Source organism: Arvicola amphibius, chromosome 6 (genome assembly GCF_903992535.2).
Source record: "Arvicola amphibius chromosome 6, mArvAmp1.2, whole genome shotgun sequence".
Taxonomy (NCBI): domain Eukaryota; kingdom Metazoa; phylum Chordata; class Mammalia; order Rodentia; family Cricetidae; genus Arvicola; species Arvicola amphibius.
Window position 1 is genome coordinate 75,393,528 of NC_052052.2, and position 18,011 is coordinate 75,411,538.

At 36.5% G+C, this 18,011-nt stretch overlaps 1 protein-coding gene across 1 annotated transcript in view; it reads left to right on the plus strand.

Moving 5' to 3' along the window:
• Window positions 1-18,011, plus strand: part of LOC119817781 (multiple epidermal growth factor-like domains protein 9) — a 113,352-nt gene that overhangs the window by 43,678 nt on the left and 51,663 nt on the right. Inside the window, exon 2 of the mRNA XM_038335190.1 lies at window positions 8,846-9,047. Within this exon, the coding sequence (XP_038191118.1) occupies window positions 8,846-9,047 (202 nt within the window). The remainder of the gene's footprint in view (window positions 1-8,845; window positions 9,048-18,011) is intronic.

Consider the following 18,011-nt stretch of genomic DNA (forward strand, 5'->3'; position numbering starts at 1 on the left):
AGCCAACCCTGCGGCCAGGAACACAAGTGAGCCAACCCTGAGGGCTTGAGACTAGGAGAACTGACCCTGCCCCTCTTTGTCTGCCATGTGGTGAAAGCAGCATCTTCTTCCTATCTGGGCAGCAAACTAGAGCTGACCCTATTCTCAGGGATTCGGGTGAGCCAGCCTGAAGGCATGAGAACGACAGAGCTTCAGCACACAGAGGAGTGGGCCCTGCACTCCACCTGGGCAGCACAGTAGAGTTGACCCTGTTGTCTGAGGGCATGAAACAAGAAAGCTGACTCTCCCCCACCCCATTGTTGTCCACTACAGAAATTGGGCAATTGCTGGGGCAAAACAGTAGAACTGGCCCTGGTGATAAAAGTGAGGGGAACCAGCATATGGGGACCAAGAATAGAAGTGGTCCCATTTCCTTACTGTAAGGCTACATTGGTTGAGCTAGCAGGAGAGCTCATCTGGGTAGTGGCAATGATGAAAAGCTAGCTAGTTGACCAACACAGCTATCACCCTTGCCCAGAACCAGGGCTATGAGTTGGCCCATCATAACATGCACTGAATCTATGAACTGTTGGAGCTGATGAAGGGGATGAACCTAAAGACCCAAAACAGCAGGATCTCCATGACATAGAACAAAAACAGAATATCTAAGAAGAGCTCTAGTGAGAGCCAATTATTGGTGATGTAACAGAAACCAGAGGCCTCAAGCCAGACAAATGACTCACATAATGAACACTTGCAATTAAAGATGAACAGACTAAAGAGTAAACTGTGTGTCTCAACGGGCAATATTATAGCTTCCACAAGATTCTTCTTTTTGGTGTTGTTTTTATTTCTGTTTGTTTTTGTTATTTGTTTCTTTGCTTGGTTTGGTTTTTGGTTTTTCTTTTAAACTTGGTTTTGTTTTGGTGGGGATAGGGAAGGTTGCAAGATGTGAGGGACCAAGGAGATAAGTAGGATTTGAAAGCATGATGGGAAATCCACAAAGAATCAGGAAAAAAACTCTACATGCTTCACACCAAAATCAGGGAGGCCAGGAGAAAATGACAACACTTGAAGTATAAAAATAAAAATAAACTGTTCAGTTAGGGAAAAAAGTATCACTTGATGTATCACTTGTGTTGTTCAATGGAGTATTCCTTGATTTTGGCAGTCCTCTCCCCTTCCTTCTTCAGTTTGAGAAACAAGAGATAGTTTTTGTAGGCTTCTTGGAAAATGGTGACATTCCATGGAAGATGAACTGGACACACCTAAAGTTACTATACTTAATGCATATTTCTGGTCTTACTCTGAAACAAGTTGGACTTAAAAAAATCTCAAAAAGAAATAAATATATGATAAAGGGGACAGAATTACTATAGACCTTCTTCTTTCACCCTGTTCTCGCTCTGCATAGAACCCATTGTGATCCAACACTTAAGTTTTTATTAGTTACAAATATATTTCTTGGTATCTCTGTTTGAGTGCAATGTTTATTTTATGACCATTTTATGATTATAAATTTAAATTTTCTTTTTCCAAGAAATTTGCATAATAAATAGACCAAGGGAAGTTTTTCATTTTCTTATTTAAATAATTGGTTTGCTGCTTTTTTGTTTTGCTTGTTTTTTGAGACAGGTATAGTTCCTTTGCCACTGTAATTGCTAACACACTATTGTACTAAGTTGATTGAGCTTTTGGACATCACCATTTGTTCTAAGATTTATAACATTCAGAAAGAACTTTTAAAGACACATTTGCTAGGATGTGCTAGAAGTGTTAGAACACACACACACCTATCGTTTTTGTTTTGTTTTTGTTTGCTTGTTTAAGTTTTGAGATAAGGACTCAGATATTTCAGGTTAGCACTAAACTTACTATATAGCCAGGATTGACCTTGAACTCCTCGCCACCTTGCTTCTGCTTCCCAGCTACAGATACCAAAAAACACTGAAAGTTCTCTAAAGGGTATAATTGACCTCTGTATATGTGATACTGGGGATTGAACCAAGGACTTCATGAACTCTAGGCAAAATCCCCTTTCATGAGCTATATCATCCCTAGCCTTTTTACTATTTTGAGACAAGGTCTCACTAAGTTGTCCAGATTGGCTTCAGACTCATAATCATCCTGTCTCAGCCTGTAAAACAGCTTGGATTGTAAGAATATGGCACCACTCCCAACTGAACAAACCATAGATTATTAAAGTTAGAGAAACAAAAAAATTCTCAGTATGTACAAAGGCTCCCAAGAAGTCAGTTATACATTAATGAAGATAATGCCCTTCGAGAATAGGTGTTTGCATATGAAAAAGACACTTAACAGAACTTGCAAGAAAAATCTTCCCTGAAAGCCAATGAGGTTTCATTTATTGATCTTTAGAAGAGGAACACTCGAAGAAATGTGCTGATGGGGGTAGAGATTCAGTGACTCGCATGATACTTTTACATTAAAATCATTCCATAAATTTAAGTTCTCAGGAGAACTACTGTCTTTCTCTGGGTCTTCACATTTCTAGTCTCAAACACTTAAAGCAGGGCTGGAGAGATGGCTCAGGGGTTGGAGGCACTTGCAGAGGACCCAAGTTTGGTGCCCAGCACCCACATGATGGTTTACAACCATCTGTATCTTTAGAGCCAGGGGCATCCATGTGGTATGCAGACAAAAACCCGTGCATATGAATTAAGCATTAAAAACAAAACAAAACAAACAACAACAACAACAAAAAAACTTAAAGCCATTTAGTACCAGACTTTAGGTTTTTTTTCAGGGTTCAAATCACTTTATTACATTATTCTTCAGAAACCAGACAACAAAATGTTGCCCAATATTGTAGTCTGTCTGTGAGCATTTGCATTAGTCCTTCTAATTATATCTTTATAGAGTTTTCCCCTAGGATTTCAAGGCTTTGGAAGATACACACTTGACAAACAGTATTCCATATTCACTCCTAGGAAACTGAATGAGCTTTGCATCCTGTCTGTGATGAGCTTCTGTTATTTCATCTCCATTAGTGGCTGTATTGGTGACATCATTAATCATGCCATAGCCCCCTTGTGTTACTCTGATGTCTATGATTCCAACTTACTAAAAGTCAGTTCTTCCTCTGTTGCCTTGGGCTACATGTTCTTCATATTATTTTATCAACTGAAATTTCCTTTTTTTCATTTTTATAGAGCTTTCCATTAAGGGGATTTCACTATTTATGCATTAACACCTATGGTTCCACATGAATGTCTAGAATTGTAAATGATCTGAGATTCTTCTTACAAGTTACCAAATTACCTTGACATAATATAATGGATACTCACAGTATCCATATTTATTGCAGTTGCTCATCTTTCATTTGATGTGCATAATTTTTATTTGTGGACCATCTCTGAGATAGAGGCCAAAATTCTGAGCACATATACCCTCTCACATTTGTCCTAGCTTCTTGTCCTTGCTTATGTTTGTGAGATTTTTGTGATATTGCATCATTTTATCTTTTCTATTATTGGATCCGTCTTTTTGGATCAAATATTTGTCACTTACTCTGTTACTGTGAGTATGGCCTAACACCTTAATACCAAGTGTTTCTAATCAATACATATTTTTTTCATTCTCCTTGAAAATTCTGTCTTAAATTCTTTTATTATCATCACTATATCATGGGCATATCATTCAGTACTGCACATGACCCATAAGATATAGCCAATTATAACAGTACTAATTCTGTTTTCCAGACATTGTCCAAAAATGATCTTTCCCATAGGGCATAACAAAACTGTGGCCTGTGAATCTAACATCTGAATTACATTTGTACTATTTTTTGTGGCATCACCTTCCACTGTTTTTCTACTTTTCCTTCAGTTATTACAGTACTTCGGGCCCTATTTGGAACTATAATACAAATGCTATTATTCTACACTGTATACAGATTAAAGAAAAAAAAGAAACCAGAGTAACTTACTTAAGACTATACAGTTAGGAGGTAAGAAGGCAGAATTTTAAACCTCAGCTCACCACCTCTTTGCCCATCTTTCTACATTTCTCTCATATGAGAGTTACAGGAAATATGTAGTATTTTGTTTCACATTGATAAAATAAATTTTAGCTTTTTGTTGAATTTGATTGTATGAAAGAACATTCAAGAATATAGCAGAAAATGAACAAAGATTCAGAGATAGGCTTAATGGGTATTTTTAGGGAATAATGAAAACATTTAATTTTCTCCATAGAAATAATATCCAGTTATCTTGACATTCAAAGTTTATCCACTAGAACTCTACTAAAGAAATACTTTGTTTTAAAATGTATACATTTTAGATTAATTAGATTTTTAAAAATACTACTAATTGGAGATTTACATAATAACTCAGTAGTTTAGAGTACTAACTGCTCTTCCAGAAGACCAAATTTGATTCCTTGCACCCACATGAAGGCTCACACCTGTCTCTAATTCCAATCCCAGGGGATCTAACCTCTTTTGGCCTCAGCAGGCACTAGGCACTTGTGTGGTCGACAGACACACATGCATACAAAACACCCACATTGGAGCACCGGACTGAGCACCCAAGGTCCTGATGAGGAGCAGAAGGAGGGAGAACATGAGAAAGAAAGTTAGGACAGTGAGGGGTGCGTTCACCCATGGAGACGGTTGGACAGAACTAACGGGAGATCACCAACTCCAGTTGGAATGGGACTGATGGAACATGAGACCAAACCGGACTCTCTGAATGTGGCCGATGGTGGAGACTGACTGAGAAGCCAAGGACAATGGCGCTAGGCTTTGATTCTTCAGATGCATGGATGGGCTCTGTGGGAGCCTTCTCAGCTTGGTGATCACCTTCCTGGACCTGGGGGGAGTTGGGAGGACCTTGGTCTTAACATAGAGTAGGGAACCCCGATGGCTCCTTGGCCTGGAGAGGGAGGGGGGGTATTGGTGGAGGGGAGGGGAGGGAAGGGGGAGGATGAGGGGAGGAGATGGAAATTTTTAAATATAAAAAAAAACATAAAAAAGAAAAAAAAAACACCCATACACATAAAATAATAAAATAATATAACAAAAAGACGTGTTCTAAAAAGTAAATAAGATACTGCTAATTGTGTATAATTTGTTGAGAGTACTGATTTATTTTTAAGAAGAAATACTTCATTAGTAAGGGAATAATAAAACTTTCAGTGTTTATTGTAAGGCCTCGTCACCTTCCTTTTCCTTGAGACATTTTATTCCAGTCCAGCATTATTTGTTTAGCATGTAATGAAATTTGATCTAGCAAGAAGTGTTAGATGTATGTTGAATTTCTGCCAAATTCCAGAAGAAAGATGTTATTTTGTTTTGGCCAATTTTTGTCTAGCAAGAGGTCTTGTCATGACAGGTTTACAAACTACTGAATGTGGTTTCTTTTTTTTTTTTTTTTTTTTTTTTTTGGTTTTTCGAGACAGAGTTTCTCTGTGGCTTTGGAGCCTGTCCTGGAGCTAGCTCTTGTAGACCAGGCTGGTCTCGAACTCACAGAGATCCATCTGCCTCTGCCTCCCGAGTGCTGGGATTAAAGGCGTGCGCCACCACCGCCCGGCCTGAATGTGGTTTCTTTATATTCAAAAAAGACTGCCCACATATCCAAAGTATGAGAGAGAGAGAGAGAGAGAGAGAGAGAGAGAGAGAGAGAGAGAGAGAGAGAGAGAGAGAGAGAGAATCCTGATTTTGTGATAAAGCTGATTCCTTTCCCTAATCTTGGGACTAAAGATGTTAGAACTCTCAATTAGATTTTATAGTTCACCATTCATGCTTGAAATATACAAAAAAATTATCCACTAGTATATTCATTACCTTTACAGATTCGAAGGAAATGGGAAGAAATGAACTAATATCAAAGTTTAGGAAGAGTAAAAGCATGAGGGGTGGTTGGCCTAATGGGGATTTTATGTGGAATTCTTTGTTTTTACTTGTGTTGATATGCTATTTTTTAAAACTTATTTCTCTTTCTACAATACAGAATTAAACACCCTTATAACTTACTATGTAAGACTCTGGATTTACTGCTATCTGGTAATTTTTAAAATGATAAAGAATAATGTTAATTAAGATTAGTTAACTAATGTTAAGTTAAATTTTTGTCATTACAATGCCATTTTATATAGTGCCTTAATTATTCACAAATATAATTTTTCTCTCACCTAGTTTATCCCTATTTGTGAATGAAAGAACTGGTCTATAGGACATACACAACATTTTATTTTTTTCCTACAGTTGATTTAAAGGGCATCTTTTACAAAAACAAGCTTGCAAAGTTACTTGTTAATACTGTATTAAACTCTGTTAAAAATACTTTCCCTTTGCTAAAATGAGTAGAAATACTAGCAAAAACTTGCAAACAAATATATGCATTGGAAAGCTAAAACTAGGGGCTTCTACGTCATTTACATCCAAAAAACCTGTTTGAAATATACCTAAGAAAATGTTTATTTTCTTTTTTTTAAGCTATTTAAGAACTCAACAACAATTTCAGTTTATTAAAAATTAAAAGCTCTAGGTTCTCTGGGATTGTGAATTGTGGGCTGGTTTTGGACCCTACAACATACATGGATCTAAACTACATGGGAAGTAGAAAAAGATAAGATCTCCTGAGTAAATTGGAAGCACGGGGCCCATGGGAGAAGGTTGAAGGGGAGGGAAGAGAAAGGGAAGAGAGCAGAGAAAAATGTATAGCTGAATAAAATCAATAAAAATTAAAAGCTCTTGGAATCCTCTTATGATCCTGTATTTTTTCTTTGAATTTATAAGAAAAAATCTTTGAAAGCTAATTATAACTATGATTATATTCACTTTTGAACTGGATTTCATCAAAGCTTAAAAAAATCAGTTGAGAGACTTCATTATTATTTTCCTTAAAATATGGAAAACAGTAGACTCCAAGATATTTTGGCAATCAAATTTAAGGCCTATCTGCAGTGCTGATGTTAGATTGTTATAGGAATACCAACAGAGTGACTCTTATTAACTACACTTTGTTAAGAAAATAAATTTGCATTGTCTTATGGCTTATAAGTATATATTAGAAGAAAACAACAAACTGATCAAGGGAAGAATGGAAAGGAGAAGTTTAGCGAGGAAGCAGGAAGGATGAAGACCAAAGTGTGATGTTTGATTCGCTTCAGTTTACAATGCAGTGTTTGGTGTGTATTTAAAAGGCTCTGGAGGTCAAGGGTCAATAGCTTGATTAAAATCATCTATTTGTATTGAAGAATTTTGTCCAGTATACTTTCAACCTATGTTACTTAAATTCATTTTTTATTCAGTTGAGATTTTCTTCAAGTATTTACACATAGATCTAATAATTGCCAAAGACTACAGGCAACAGTGAAGATTTCACGGAGAGCAAGATTTAATCCTTGACATCAAGGATCTTAGAGGAGACTGAGACAGAAATAGATTATAAATGTACAAATAGCCAGGTTGTGATGGCACCCACCTTTAATATAAGCACCTGGAAGGCAGAGACAGTTAAAGGCCAGTCTGGTCTACAGGGTGAGTTCTACACAGCCAGGTATATTCAGAAACACTGCCTCAAAAAACAAACAAACCAACAAACAAAAACACAGAAAAAAAACCAAAAAAAAAACCAAGAAAGTACAAATCTTATATGACTTGCAACATTTTTTACCTCCACTTTATGATTTTGATAAGATCTTTATATTTTCTTTTATGAAATTCCCAGTAAATCCCCTGTTCAAGCCTTGCCTCCTCAGCCAATTCTCTTGGCAGTCCTTGGTTCTGAAAAGGTTGTAGAACCAGTACCTAGCTTTTCTTCTTCAACCAATGTCCTTTTCCACCTCCTGTTTGGCCCCACCAGTAAGTATACTTATTTTGACTCCTCTGTTTTCCCTGAAATATGGAAACTGAATATGCACACAAGTTTTAGAAGGTTTCAAATTAACTGGGTCTAAACATTTTATGGTGAGATTCAAAGCTGCCAGTGACTTTATTCTGTTGCAAGGCCCAATGTCAATATTTTTATTCAAATGTGAAATTTTGGGTGGCTTCGCAAGCGATCTGTTTTTTGTTTGTTTGTTTGTTTTTGCTTAGTTACTAAAAATGGTGTTAAAATCCTTTCTGATTTATAGTTGCAGTTTATCACTGTGAAGCATGAGACTTTGTCCAGGGACATAGGTGCTCCAAGGCTAAGTAGTAAACCATACTAAATGAAGTAACATCTCAAGCAAGCACCATATATTTATGCTTTGTATGTGGAACTCATAGAAACTGGAAATTGCAAAGAATTTTATGGCAAGATTACTTTTCTAATAATTTAACTTAGAAAAGATATTTGACTTGTGATTGATTTCTCATCAGGGTGAACTAGTACTTCCTTCCCTGGGCTTATTGTTCACTTCCCTTACCACTGAGTTTTAATTCTCCTTTTCTTCCGAGTTGGAACATTGAATTTCTGATTCCAGCTGTGACACAGTTTTATATGACCTGTATAGCTTACTGGAGTTAGTCACCAGAGCCTTATGCCTTTGCTGCTCACAGGAGAGTTATTTATGATTTAACATGTTGTAATTTCCAGCATGTACTCCAAGAGTCATATAGATAAGGCCGCTTTGAGTGGCTTTAGTTCAGAAGCACACGCACGCAAACACACACACACAGGTTTAGGGTAAGGAAGAGACAATGAAGACTACTGTAAAGCAAATTGAGAATGTCAGATTTATAATTATGAACTATACATATGTTTTGTAATCTGCTGTATACATTGCTCAATTTAAATAAACTGAATAATATAGAAAGTCAAAACTAGACTTGATTTTATTTGGCCTTACAAATTTGTCACAGTTGTTTATTAACAAAAATGAAGGTTTGATAATGTCTTTCTTCTCTTTTCAGAGTATATGTGTAACTGTTCTGAGGTTGGAAGCTTGGATGTGAAGCGCTGCAACCAGACATCAGGGCAGTGTGAGTGTCATCCAGGTTATCAGGGACTCCACTGTGAAACCTGCAAAGAGGGCTTTTACCTGAATCACACTGTTGGTCTCTGCCTGCCATGTCACTGCAGTCCACGTGGATCTCTTAGTATCCTCTGCAACAGGTAAGCAGCAGAGGGTGGAGGTGAAATCCATTGCATTTTAGTAAGAAAAAAATATACTGGGGAGCTAGGAGGAGTCAGAGGAAGAGTAGGGGATAGGAATGGCTAAGATTACCTATGTATGTGTGTACACATGTGTGTGTACACGCACACACACACACACACACACACACACACACACACACACACACACATATATATATGAATAAAAAAACAAAGGTTTCCCCTGTGGAGAATCAGTCATTTAATTAATGGGGAAAGTCACTGTGTCATAGATTTATAAAATTTTATATACACTAATTCTGTCACTTTGTATATTATATTTAATATCATAATTATAAAACATTCATTTTCTGCTTTAGTTCATTAAGAGGACCTGGGCTTTGTAATGGTTTTTCTAAGTTTCCTGGAAAAAAAAAATCAACGAAGGATTCTGTTTACTGGAGGGAGTTCCTTTCAAGCATTTTTAATGGAATATTCTTGTATTTATTAAAATGTAGCTGTATATTAAGGTAACATATTCTTGATTTACTTTTTCTGTTATCAAAAGTCTCAAATTTGTGTGCACTATTTATTGTTGATGTTTTTGTTTTCTTTCTTATTGTGGGGAGGTGTGTCATTGCACTTGTGTGGAAGTCAGATCTCTATTTATATAGAACCTAGAAATTGAACTCAAGGCATTAGGCTTAGTGGAAAGCACCTCTACCCACTGGGCCATCTCAGCAATCATACATCTATTTTTTAATGAGTGGATAATAAACTTCATTCTTATGGGGGAGATGGGTGTGGGAGAGATACTAAATTAAATTATTTTCTATTTGGAGGTGATTTAATCTTATGGTCCATGTTCTTTGACATTTGCTTTGTACTACATGAAAGTAGTTATTCTTTGACCTTTTATGAGTGAATACCTGATGTTTTGTGAACCTCAAGCTAAGAGGCTGAAGACCCAGCATTTCAGTGACAAGAGCATAAACTTTAAGTTAATGTAATCTGGAAATGGACCCAGTATCTGGAGCCATTTCTGAGCTGCACTGTGCTGTGGGCAATTCCACTTATTTCAGTGACTCAGCTTCTTCTCAAGGCTGCTATAAAGCAAAATGAGTTTTAAACAATATATTTTAACAATATAGTTTTAACAATATATTTTAAACAATATAAATTGTTTAGCACATACAAATCAAGAAATTCATACTTCGTTTCAAAGGAATATTGTTGAATTAATTGAGGATTTTTAAAATAATAGTTTAATTAAATCTTTGAGAATTTAATATATGCATACAATGTATATTATTACATTTATACCATACTCCTTATGATGAATTTTTAAGAATTTTATAGCTCCATGATTTAAAATATGCTTTAGAGTTTACCAATATATATTTTAGGTGCTTTGTAAATCATTGTTATTATATAATATTACATAATGTGGTTGTATTAAAATATAGAAATAAATTTGACTGAAAACTTTATATTTTGAAGTGCAACAATAATGAATGTTTATGATGTTCAGTATCTTCAAAGTTAATGTTGCCTTAATCCTTATAGTAACTCATTATATGTAGGTTAGTAGGTCACAAAGATATTAAATGACAAGAAAAGAATTCCAAATTAGGCCTTCCAAGTCCAAGTCCTGGCTTTACCACCATGCCTCATGCCACCTATAATGAAAAGATACTCTGGTTTTTGAGATTGAGACTGTAGTACTTTTTAAAAGACAAACAAACAACAAAAACAACAAACAGCTGTTTAGCCCTGGATGACTTGGAACTCTTAAACCAGGCTCTTCTCAAACTCATGGAGATGTGGCTGCCTCTGCTGCCTCTGTTTCTGTCACTTCTGCCTCTGCTTCTCAAGTGTTGGGATTAAAATCGTGCACCACTATTCCTGGCCCTATTTAGAAATTTCTTACTATACCTCCAAATCCATGCCCACACAAGTCATAATTTAGAAACTCCTCACTTAGTTTTACTGTGGTACTGGTGACTGAACCCTTGTGCATGCTAGACAGGCACTCTACCACAAAGCTATAATCTAAGGCCAACACACTTACCATTTTGAAAGACATGATGCTAACAAGCTGATAATTTGCTGACAAGCGTAATATCTTAAGATATATGTACTTTCTGAACCTCAATGTTTTAATTTATAAAATATGATTAATATATTTAGCATGAAGGATATCAATGAGAATTAAATTTTGTGCGGTATGTATGTATTTACATTGTAAGCTACATTTAGGTTTGGCTCAATAATTCAATAACTCTAGGAATTGAATCTGATTTGTTTGTTTTGGTTTCATTTTAAAGTGAGAAATAGAATAGGTGTCTCACAAAGGAGAAGGATTAAGTCAACAGGCTTGGATATGAGTACAAAATGGAGTCATTTGTTAGTAAGTTATAGGAGAAACTATTCATTATAAAAGAAAAAAATGCTTTTTTCTATTGTCATAAACTCCAGTATAGCATTGAAAACTAACATTCTATATTTTAGGAAAAGAATATCTAAAAATAATTGAATATATGCTAAACAATTATCTGTGCCCTTCACAATTAAACATTATTTCAAGCATATGAAGTAGACACTAGCATTGCCATTCTTATTACATTGCGGCTTTGAACAGTTGCCTAGGTGGTAGCTAGTAAGATATAGAGTAGTTTCTAAAATACCTGCTCTCTAGAACTAGAGTACATACTCACGTCTACTATCATGATACATCCTTTCTCAGAACCAATAGAGTAAGCATTGTCATTTTGAGCTCTGATCCTTGATTACTAATGTTCAGAGTACTTGAATTGTACTTGAATTTCCTCCAGTGGTCTTCTGGTAATCAGATCATGCTAAATCATAACTAATCCCATTGTAGATTTAGAAGATAAAGATCAATCCTGTAAATAAGTAACTTCTGTGATGCTTATGTTGCTTTCTCATTACACTAGCACTTTGGAGTGAAAATATACATTTGTTCTTATCAGGAAACATATACTCTGTAAAGACTAAGGACATAGACTACTAAGTAAAAAGTAACACAAAAGAGTGTCTGTTATCTGCTGGCCTAGTCTGTCACCTGGGACCCTGACCCTTTAAGAGACAAATCCCCACCCATTCCCAAACTGCCCTTCCACTGAGGCAAAGGGATTCTTCCTCTCTCTGCCCTCTCCCTTCCCCACCTTTTCTTTCCCCACTTCCCCCTCCATAATTCACTAGATAAACTCTATACCCAAACTCTCTGCGTGATGTATCTGTCTCTCACCTGCCCCACCTTGGTCTCCCACTTGCCCTCAAGACCTCAGGTGACCCGCTGCTGCCCCTCGTGGGATCAGTCCTCCCCCACTTTATGTTTATAAATGATAACAGTGTCTGAATGCAAGCCTTTTATCTACCAAAGGAACTGAGATGCGCCTTTTTGGGTTCTGATTTAAGGAAGTAGAGCGATAAGACCTTATTGTGGGGAGGTGACACAGAATTCTAGAGAATTTCCTAAAATAATACAAGGAGATGAGAAATCGTGTCCCTCAATGCCTGCCTAAAATCTTCGTTTGTCTTGATCTCTCTGTTCCCATTAATAATGAATAGAAATTCTGACCTGACTCTTTCACACATTGAAGGTCTATGGAATAAACAACTGACTTTTTAAAAATTCATTTTGCCACTCTTTCTGTCCGTATGTTCAATGGGAGTTGCTTCAGTGAGGGTAGATTTTGGTTGTAGGAGGCAGATGTGGGTTGAGCAGTGTCTTTGTGTGCAAACACAAAGTCCTCTATGTACTGACAGAAGGTCACCCCCTCATGTCAGTATTGGTGTTCCAGTCTGTTTAATTGGCCTGTAGCATCTGAACTTTTTTGTTTTTTATTTGGATCACATTTCTGGTGTTTTCCTGATCACATTTTGATCTTCAATAAATAAAGAAAGAAACAATAATTTTTTAAGTTTCTTATTCATTTTACATACCAACCACACACAGTTCCCCCTCCCTCCCCTCCTCTGGCTCACTCCACTTTACCACACCCTAACCCCATCTACTCCCCAGAAAGGGTAAGACCTCTCATGGGGAGTCATTGAAGCCTGACACATTAAGTTGAAGCAGAGTTAAGCCCCTCCCACCTATATCAAGGCTGAGCAAGGCATTCCAACATAGGAAATGGGCCTCAAAAAAACAAATCATGCACCAGGGATAGATCCTGGTCCCACTGCTAGGGGCCCCACAAACAGACCAAGCCACATAACTGTCATCCACATGCAGAGGGCCTAGTTCAGTCCCATGCAGACTCCCCAGCTGTCAGTCCAGAGTCCATGAGGGTCCCAGAAGCTCAGGTCAGCTGGCTCTATGGGTTTCCCCAAAGAGATAATATTTGATTTAAAAAAAAAGCATTCTGCTAGTAATGTCCTAAATCTTTTCATAAATAGCTCTTAAGATATTTTCAGATCTGACTTTATATGTAATTAATTAAATGTATCTACAATTTTTAAATATTCATAATATTAGGATACATGATTTGGTATTTTAGGTGACCTTAACATGGTAAGTTCTATGATGATCTAATATTCTTCCCCTTAAAATCCATGTTTACTGCTATATAGTATATCTTGAAATTCTTATTACTTTGCTTTTTCAGTTATTGGAAGATGCTGCAGGTGAGAAGGCAAATGTTAATTATGTCATAAACAAACACCAAAATTAATTTCAAATAGAAAGATTCCAGAACTCCTCCAAGGCTTATGTCCATAGAGGGCACAGAAAATAAATTTTTGTGTGTTGTATTTGAGGGGAAACAGCTGGTACAAAAATCACTGCTTTATTGTGAAGTTCTAGAAATTTTGAAAAGAAAACTTTTGATCACTGAAAGCAACAATGTGGAAAGCTTTGTCATTTCATCCACCCATTGTTTCATGTAATATAGACAATTGCATTTGCCAGCCATGGCAAAAGATATTATCCCTATTCTCAAGAAATTCACACATTAGCAGAAGGGTAGCTGTGAAAACCAGATGTTAGAACTTACAGAGTATGCAAGTTAATTCAGGAAGTTCTTAGGAGAAAATTCATATTAAACTGAAGTTTGATAAGTAATTAGAAATTTATATGAAAAGAAAGGATCACTATTTCTTGAAGGCAAAGATTGGTAGTGGTAGAGAGGAAGATTTGAAAGAGAATAGGAAGTAGGACTCTTGTCTGTTTATTTTCTGTTGTATCTCTAAAGTTTGACTGTAGTAGACACCCAATAGGCATGTGATAAGTGAAAAGAATAGATGAATGAAGAATTAATAGAGCAAGATCATGAAGGAACTAGTGTGCCCTCACATTCACTAAATGTGGTTGAATAGGAGGTGATTCATTTTTTAGATAAATTATCTGCCATCCATCTTGGTGAACGGAAACAGTATAATCAGGCAAGGAAACCTATAAGAAAGTCTTCTCTGGAAGAACAGCACATGCTCTTTCTGTTAAACAGAAAGCTTGATAACAATTTAAGCAAGAGAAGAGAAGCCCATATCTAAAGCACAGAGAAGGGAACTAATTTTAGGGTTAAATGATTACTTTAAATGTATGAAGTTAATGGGAAATGACCTACATGTGTCTTTCTCACTTGGACATAGTAGTGAAAGTACCCACCTTGCCAGACCAAAAAGAAAAAAATCACAAGCTTAAGGCAAGTTGAAAGAAGATAGTGATGCTGTTTTGTTTTAATCATATAGATATTGAAATGACTGGAAATTCAGTTAGAGATGTCTGCTTGACATTTTCTTATGTTTTCTGACAAACTAAAGAAATATTCTAAGTTATTATTTTTAAAGGTTTATTTTAAAGTATATGTTTATGCATGTGTGTGGTCATGTTAGTACAGGTACCTGTGGAATTCAGAAAAGGGTATTGGTACCTCTAGAGCTGAACTAACAAGTGGCAGTGAGCTACGTAATATGGGTGCTGAGAGCTGAATCCAGGTTTGTAAATGCAGTATACACATAAGATACTATACTTTATACTGTTTTGTAGAAAAAATAAAACAGCACTTCATAACTTTATTCTATATACCAATTATTATTCCTTTAAGTCACAAACCTCAAGTTTAAAGTATTTTTTTATCCTCTAATATACTTTTTCTTAAAAGATAATCATAGTGGTAAAAAGAAGTATATAACTCAGTCTGTATCTTTGATCTTGGCTTATTTGTTTCAATAAGCATTTGTACATTGTCAGGTTATGTTTTAGGAGACATGGCACATAGGTTTGTGGGAAAACAAGTTAGGCTGAAGTATGACTCTTCAGTGTTCAGAAACGGGCACTGAAAACACTGAGGTGTTTATGGAAACAATGCATATCTAATGTGGTCTGGAAAGAGTGGTCTGTCTTATATCTGAAGACTCCATTTCATGGCAGGCACAATTTGCCCTTCTAGTCATCTAATTATTAACTAGATAGCAGCTGTAGGCAAATGAATGGAAGAAAGAAAAAAATTCATTCCAGCCACTAGTGACCTTTGGGACAAGGTGTCACAGTGAATTGATACTGTCGTTGAACAAACATGTTACTGTTTCTAAATCTTATCATAGACTCCTCTTGTTTAAGTCAGTTTTAGAAAAGTTTGGAATTTTGAAAGTAGTATTTTAATGCTTTATTATTGGTAACATTAAACAATCATTTATTTTGCTTCTAATAGTCTAGTCTACTTCATCTACATGCTAATAGTAAAATCAAGTTCATATAAATGTTGTAGTTTATATCAAGGTATTATTTGCTTAAGGTAAAAACTGACTCATACCACAACACGCCTTTAATCCCAGCACTCGGGAGGCAGAGGCAGGCGGATCTCTGTGAGTTCGAGACCAGCCTGGTCTACAATCGCTAGTTCCAGGACAGGCTCCAAAGCCACAGAGAAACCCTGTCTCGAAAAAAACCAAAAAAAAAAAAAAAAAGATTTATTACTTTTTAAATTATATGTATATTACTGTATGGGGTTTGAGCAGACGAGTGCAATTCCATAGAAGCCAGAAGTGGGGATTAGATTCCCTGGAGTTGAAGTAATAGGTAGTTGTGAGTTGGCTAACATGGATACTGGGAACTGAAAATGAATCCTCTGGAAGAACAGTACACGCTCTTAACTGCTGGGCCTTATCACCAACTCCCTAGCAAGCTATCCTCAACAGCAGGAGTAAGATCAGCACTGTATTGTAGCAATATCCAGTGTAGTTATGTGTAATGGTGAGTGCTTAAATGCAGAGTGAAAATTAACAAGGATCTAAATGAGTGTAACACAACAAGAATAAGAGAATAGTAAGAAAATTAAGAGTAGTTTGAAGGATAAAGTGTTGTAATAGCCATGTTCCTGTGCATAATCTCTAGGAATTAATGCTTGGATTGACGCAAACAAATGTAAGGGTAGTTTGTTCATAAACTGAATTAGTAGAAGTGTGCAGCAGTGCCAGCTTCCTTCTCAGGTCTATACCCTCTCTATGTGCTTTCTATTCTGTTGTTGCAGGCTGCAGGGGTTGAATTGCTATACCCACTATACCTCGGGAAATTTTAATCTCCCCAAGTCTTGCTGTTGAGTATCAAACAGTGCCTCTATTCCCATGTTCTTTATGTGCTGCTAAATATAAATCCAAGGATCTTGAAAGAGTTTTAAGAGCTTTCTTGTAGGGAGGCCTTTGGTGTACAAACGTAAGTCAACAACTTATATGGTTTTTCACAAAGTTTGAATGAAATTATTCTTGTAAATACTTAATTTCTACTTAATTACTTTGACCCTCATATGCAGTAGCAAAAAGTGCAGTGCTTTCCTTTTAAGGTCACCCATTCTCCAATAGTTAATTACTCATTGTTCAGCAACTCTGGGGGCAAACCTCCTATAACACTAAGGGAATGATTCTCATCAGTTCACTGATGTTTTTGCTGATATATGGAATTACTGATAACAGCTTGGTCCCTGAAAAACTGGATGCCTGATGCATGCTCGCTGTTTTGATGGTACTTTACCAGTCTGGATCCTTACAAGTAGCGGTGATCTTTAATCCTTCAATGCCAAGTTCATGCAAGTATTCTCTAAACTGGGATTCCTAAGTTACAGATCTTAACAATTAGTATACACAGACTGCCATATCCTCTGTGTTCTTGCCAGGGCCAAGAATATTTTTTAGAATTTCTACTAATAAATCTGAAATTCTTCCCCTTCCTTTCATAGACATTCAAAATGAAAAGGGCTTTGTTAAATCCTTCTCTCCAGATAATGGGACTTGTCCAACCCATATTTGCATAACTGAGGGAAACCCAAGTTAAAGAATTCAGTTTAGGAGGATCAGCCTCAATGTTATTTTCGACCTCTGTTCAAATGTCAAAGCAACCATAAGTTTCTCCTGCTTAAGAAGAAAGAAACCACAGAAGTAATCTAGGTAAATACCTTCTTCATAGGTAATTTCATTAAACTTTGAAAGTTTTAAAGCCTTACTTCCCTGCTCTGTCCCTCCTCCAACCATTCGACCCCCTCCCTCCCAGTTTACATAGGAGATCTCTTGTATTTCATCCTTCCCAGGAAAATCTATATGTTCCACTTAGGGTCTTCCTTGTTACCTAGCCTCTCTGAAGATGTGGCTTGTAGCCTAGTTATCCTTTACTTTACAACTAATATCTACTTATGAGTGAGTACATGCCATGTTTGTCTTTCTCAGTCTGGTTACCCCACTCGGGATGAATTTTTTTTCTAGTTCTATCTAGTTGCATACAAATTTCATGATGTCGTTTTGTTATAGCTGAGTAGTAGTCCATTGTGTAAATGCACCACATATTCTTAATCCATTTTTTTTTTTGGTTTAGGTGCTTCTAGTTTGTTTCTGAGTAACAGGGAGGAGAACATTTTGGGGGTTAGGGAGAAACCTGGTGCCAGGGAGACTCCAAGGAATCCACAGGATAACCCCAGCTAAGACTCTTAGCAATAGTAGAAAGGGTTCCTGAATTGACCTCTTGTAATCAGA